The sequence below is a fragment of the Panthera leo genome, chromosome C2 (genome assembly GCF_018350215.1).
Source record: "Panthera leo isolate Ple1 chromosome C2, P.leo_Ple1_pat1.1, whole genome shotgun sequence".
NCBI classification, from domain to species: Eukaryota; Metazoa; Chordata; class Mammalia; order Carnivora; family Felidae; genus Panthera; species Panthera leo.
In genome coordinates, this window is record NC_056687.1 from 120,306,831 (window position 1) to 120,312,925 (window position 6,095).

Genomic DNA, 6,095 nt, shown 5'->3' on the forward strand with positions numbered 1-6,095 from the left:
TCTGTGCTTCTTTATCTTGAATGCTTAACAGCGTGGTGAGATTTCACCTTGTAATGAAAATTATACTTAAGAATCATCTTGTGTTAAATATTTCCCATGTATGTATTATTTTTCATCACATTTTCCTTAAAATCCTCGGCATTTAACCAACACAGCTTGGCCTGCAGAGATTTCACAATAAATTACAGAAAATAAAGTCATGATGATATTGAACTTGTACCGTATTTAATGAAACACAGAACTACACTGTCTCTTGTTCCTATTCAGGCTTCATAACTTCTTATTGTAATATGACATTCTGTAGAATGTTTCAGTACAAATGGGCTCAGAACAGCAGCAACACCATTACCATTGCAGGAAAATTGGAATGGTTTTCTCCCTGGAAAATACCAAATCTCAAAATCCAACACGCTTACTCATAATTCATTTCATTTCCTCTTTCCCATAATTCATTTTCATATCTAAAAGAAGCTCTTGGCTGAAGCCTTATACTGTCTGCAACATGTTATAACTTCTTTGCAATTTTACTTTTAGGAAACACAGTAAGGAAAAGCCATGTAGCCTCATGGGCATCCCAAGTAAGCCATTATAAATTCATATTGTTTGCACTAATTTAAATAGGAACCAAGAAAGAAAAGGAAAAGCCTGTGCGTACCCTTATGGTTCTCAGATAAAAACTTCCCCTTTTCAAATGCCTCCATGTACTATGTCACAGGCAGAAAAACACTCCAGACACATATACTTCTTTCATTTTTCTAAAGAAGTTGCTACCATTGTCAACAATGTGTTCACACTAATTTTCGAGGTCTATGTTTTAATCCTCAGAAATTTTAATTACACACTTTTCTTCAAAAAACAAAATCCTTTTTCTGAACTAACCTCAGCACCAAAACACGTCTCTGCGTCAAGTTTCCCCAGTCTTAACCCAACAATAATCAAAACCGAATGCCGTCAAATCCTCACGGGGTTGCTTCTTCCTTTCTGTGCCCACAGTGGAACAGGAAAGTAGAGTGGGCCTTCTCCTCCAGTGCCTTGCTTGGTTTTTGCCTTTAGAATTTCAAGGTTTGTTCCCATTCCTGGGCACCTGACAGGCTGTGATTTACGTGTGAGAAAACAACTCCAAGGTTCTTATCAAGGAGTCAGAAGCTGCTGCCACCCGTCCTAGCAGTTTTCTAGGAAACAGACTGGGAAAATGGGGTGGGGGGAGGGGAAGCAAATTCCGTCCGAAGCTACACAGGACAAGTAGCACAGGTAAATCCAAAGTAATGGAGGCAGATATTAAAAAGAATATTATTTATTACCTTTTTTTAATTAATACTCACTTTATAACCTTTGCCTTTTACACAAGTCTACTTTTAGAAGAATGCCTCCTTGGTTTGTCCAACAGAGCTTTGTGCTCCTGGACAACTTCCCCTTTCTCCACCCCACCCCACCCCACATCCAAATGACTCTTTTACGTGTTCACAGATGCGACGAAAATTTTGTAAACAAGATTTAAGATACTGGACCTTGATTTAATCAACATCCCACTTCAAAACACAAGGCAGGTAGGAGAGAGGGTAAGAACTGGGAGAAAAAGGAAGGGAGAAAAAAGGTAGGGGAGAGGAGAGGAAGGGAGCTGGTCAGAGCTTTCAAGTCTTGCCTTTTCTGAGACGTGTGTGTATTGTGGCTGTTCCTTGAAATTCAATGACTCAAAACATTGACAGCAAGTGCCTGTGTGGTTATTTATATTATATATCTATAATAGAATACGTGGGCTTCCTCAGTTTGGGTCTGGGCTGTTTTTGTTTAAATACACCACAATCCTCCCGTGGGTGTCTCTACAAGGAATCAAGTCTCCCAGAAAACCCTCTCAGAGCCGGGGCTTCCGGAGCAGGGTCTTACTGAGGTCTTTGACCTCTTCGGGGCTATTGACCCGCTCATAGCCCAGCACGGCCATGGGCTGGTAGCAAAACTCCTCCACCTGTTTGATCTGCTGGAAGGTGAGGGCCGTCCGCCAGGCGTTGGCGGCCTGCGTGGCGTTGCGAGCGGACACCACAAAAGGCTTAGAGGAGGAGCCTGAGCCACTGGTCATGTTGAGGGCAAACTGTTCCATTTCGGGGCTCACTAGCAGCCCCACAAAGTCGTACACCCTCCGTAGGGTCTTGACGGGGTCTCCCACCAGGTCCTCGTACCGCACCACCAGGTAGTGGCCTTGCAGCCAGTCCGGGGGCTGCAGGGCCGTCTGCAGTGTCTTGGCCATGCTGTTGCAAATGACCTCCATAGCGCCAAGCGCGTGGTAGTCTGCCGGGCCGCCCACACCCTCCTTCTTGACACCGAGCTTGTGGCCAGCGGCCTCCAGGAAGGGCATGCGGTGGGCTCTCGGGTCCCGGCTGCGCACTACCTGCAGGCTCTCGCGGATGAGACCGTGGCGCGAGCGGATGCGTGAGCTGGCCACAGCACGAGGATCGCGCACTAGGTGGATGACCTTGAGGTCCAGGGCGGGGTCGCGCAGCAGCGGCGCCAACACGGCCACGTCGAAGACACGCACGCCCTTGATGACCAGCGTGCGATACTTGCGGCACTCCTCCTCAAAGCGCGCCAGGCGCTGCGGTGGGCACTTCTTGCACACACGATCGTCCACCAGCCCCACGACCTCCTTGCGGTAGGCGGGGCAGAGTGGCGAGGAGCACACCACTTTGTTGGTGGCCGCACCAAAAATGCCCAGCGTGGTGAGGTTGCGCCCCCCGCTGCCCGCGGGGCTGTACAGCTGGAAGACGGAGAGGTCGCAGCGATACAGAGCGCTCAGCATGTCCCGCGCAGCCCCTTGCAGGGAAACAGCGTCCCCTGGGTACAGTTTTTGCCACACGTGCCACACTGGCTCGTACAGAAAGAACACCTCGGGGTTCTGGTTGAAGAGCTCACCGAAGAAAGATGAGCCCGAGCGCCACGTGGTGAACACATACACCAACTGCCGCTTCTCTCCGCTACCCCCGGTGCCCCGAGTGCCATTGCGGGGAGTGGCTACGGCCCCCGCCACCCCTGCTGCGGCGGCGGGGGCCGCCCCAACGACGGCGGCGGCGGCTGCGGCGGCGGCGGCGGCGGGAGGGCGGTACGGCGTGCGGGGGTCCAGGCGGGTGTGTACGCGGGGCGGCACTGCTGGCGGCGGCCCCGGGCGCCCCCAGCCGCCGCCAGCCGCCCCCGCCGCGGCACCCAGCTGCCCGTCGGGGCTGCACTGCTGCAGCGGCTCCTTGTGCCACTTGTAGTCCAGGAGGTTGAGCATGGTGAGCACCAGCAGCAGCGCGTAGCCCGCGCACAGCACCAGCGCCTTCCTGCGGAACACCTTCATTCCGAGCGGGGACGCGGGCCAACGACGGCCCGGGCGCCGGGGCCACGGCGGGAGCAGGGCGCGCGGCGCGGCGGCAGGCGCGGCCGGGAGCAACCGGGGGAGCGCGCCCGGGGGCAGGGCTCGCAGCGGGCTGCGGCTCATCACAGGCACAGCCGGGGCCGGCGACGCGGCGGAGGCGGCCCTGCAGCCCGAGAGGGGGACGCAGCGGGCCGACTTCGGGCGCGGGGACTGGGGCCGCGGCTCCGAGGCAGGCGCGGCAGCAGCGGCGGCTGGTCCCCGACGCCCAAAGCTGGCTCTCCCATGGCAGCGGCTCCGAGAAAGACCTGCGAGGGGAAGCAGAGTAAGCCGATGCGCCCCAATCCTCCTCCCCATCCGCCTCCTCCACCTAAGTAACGCCCACCCTCGGGTCTGCCAGGCTCCCCCGCTCACCTGGAGCCGCGGGCGCACCCCAGAGCCGCCCGGGTTCACGGCCGGGCGGTCTGTCCTGCTGTCACTCGTTCCTCGATTTCTCTGTCTTCCGCGGGAGTCCCCGCGCCTCAGAGGGGTCCGCGGGACTCAGCACCGCAAGCCCTGGGCAGTTTCCGGGCGGCAGGCGCCCTGCGGCTTGGGAAGGGAAACTTTCACCGGGCCTGGAACCCTGCTCTGCGCTCCGCTGAGGCCGGCGTGCCCAGCTCCAGCGGCGTCTCCGCCGCCCTCTCGAGACCGCAGCTTCCTTCCTCGCTTTGGGGGGCGAAGCCGGCTGGGGGAGGGGGCTTATACAGGACCCAGCTCCCGGCAAAGCGGCTCCGCCTTTCTCGCTCTCGGCCTCCGCGCCCCGAACCTTCCCATCTCTCTGGCGGCGGTGGATGGGGCGCAGCGAGACCCTGCAGCGGCAGCAGCTGCTTCTTCCATCACTCGGAGGATGCCCGGGCCGGCATTGCCGGCAGCGCCCGCCGCTCCGCAGCCTCCGACTGGCCGGGGAGGACCCTACACACACAACAATCGGCCAAGGGGCCCGAGTCTGCAGCGCTCTCTTGTCGGCCCGCCCCCTGGCACCGACCAGTTCTGGCCAAAGAGGTATCCGGGCAGAGAAAGCCCCCGCCGCTGCCGCCGCGCGAAAGCGGCGCCCGGGAGGATGCTGCTACCCGACTCCCCCTACGCGGAGCGGCTGCAACACGCTCGGGCCAGCCTCTGCGCGGCTCCTGCCAGCCGGCGCCGGGTTGGTGCGCGCCGCCGTCTGTCGCTGCGGCTCCTCCCCTTCGCCGCGCTGCCCTCCTCCTCCGCCCGTCCCGCGCCCGCCCTCCTCCCAGAGTCGGGCTCCAGCCGCCGCCGCCTTGGGGGCTGGAGATGCGGGACTCGATTCACGGCGACGCAGCCCGGGCCGCCAGCCGCACGGCAGAGGCCGTAACAATCCGTGCGCATAAAGCCTGGGCGCGAGCGCGGGGTTCGGAGCGATCGGGCGTCGGGGGCTCTGAGAAACTTGGGAGTCTCCTTGCCGCTGCCAGGCTCAGCCGCATATTTTTGCTCTCAGAAAGAGTTGGTGATAAAGTTTGAACAGAAATCCCTCAGCGGCCGCCCACTCTGCTCTTCCCTCGGCGTCTGCACCGCCCGGCTCCTCCGGGAACCGGGGACACAGCCGCTCCCGGGAGCGCTCCGAGGACGCCGAGCGCCGCTTGCAGGCTTTCTACTCCCGGCTCACGCATTCCAGCTGGTCTGGGGTTTCTCCCTCACTGAGGAAGTAATAAATCTTTCTGACCCCCGGGTCAAAGAAGACGCATCAGTTTTCGGGAGGAGTGTGCAGGCGGGGCGTCTTGCCTCCCGCTTTACTCCACCTACGGACAGGGCCGCTCGGGCTGCCGCCCGAAAATGCTCTCCCGACCTCCGCTTTCGGTGACGCTTCCAGGGTGACTGACATCCTCGGGAACCGGGGTGGTGGAGGGTCGGGGAGTAGTGCCTCTTTGTTGTTGTAGTTTGCAGTTAAAAAAAAGAAAAAAAAAAAAAAAGACAAAACAACTTGCCTTGCTTCTTGCTTTTACAGAGGAGCTCAAATGATTCGACTAAAGGAAACACGGTCGTTGGAAGAAGTCATTTTGAGTTGCTTTCTTTTCAAAAAGATGAAAAATCGCTCGCTCCTGAGAGTAAGAGAGACGACTAAGCCATACCCTCAATTGCATCCGTAAAATGGGGACACTTATAATAGCATCCAGTAATTCAGCGGTGATTGGGTGTTAGATGCCCAGATGATCGAACCCTACTGGAGGCCTTGCCTGAGTAGCAGCGAATCACTAGGAGTCTTGAAGCTCACGGGCTGCGGGTAAACAGAGCGCGGATCTGCTGGAGGTGTTCTGTTACCTCCTGCCCGATGAAGTTTTTGGAAGTTTGACAGTTACTGCAGAATTACATTTGTGCTATTTTGGGTAGCCTCTCTCAGCCAAAGGACTGTTCTAAATTTAAAATGTTGCTGTTTGCGCCATTATTCTTCAGTGAGTTTTATAGAATCTCAGGAGTGCAAGGACTCTTGAAAAGTGACCTAATTCACGTGGGTTTTCAGGATAGAAAAATGTTCAAAGAACTAGACTTTCCCCCGTTTTCCAGAAAAACCCATAACGCCCTGAGTGAGTTCAAATAACTTTTCCCCCTGTCGTTCTGATAAAGTGTAAGGATGAGACGTTTCTAGGACAGAGTAGAGTTTTGTGTGCAGCTTTCTCAAGTAGCAAGCATCCCCTCTAGGAACGGGTCAGGACAGACGCCCTTAATCCCTGTTTACAGAGGAAGGCGGTAGAGTTTA

At 56.6% G+C, this 6,095-nt stretch overlaps 1 protein-coding gene across 1 annotated transcript; it reads right to left on the minus strand.

Annotated features, from left to right (window-relative positions):
* Positions 1-1,278: 1,278 nt before the first annotated feature.
* Positions 1,279-5,832, minus strand: CHST2 (carbohydrate sulfotransferase 2). The gene has a single exon (XM_042955986.1). It carries the CDS (start codon positions 3,698-3,700, stop codon positions 1,853-1,855), a length of 1,848 nt encoding a protein of 615 aa, XP_042811920.1. The 5' UTR covers positions 3,701-5,832; the 3' UTR covers positions 1,279-1,852.
* Positions 5,833-6,095: the final 263 nt, after the last annotated feature.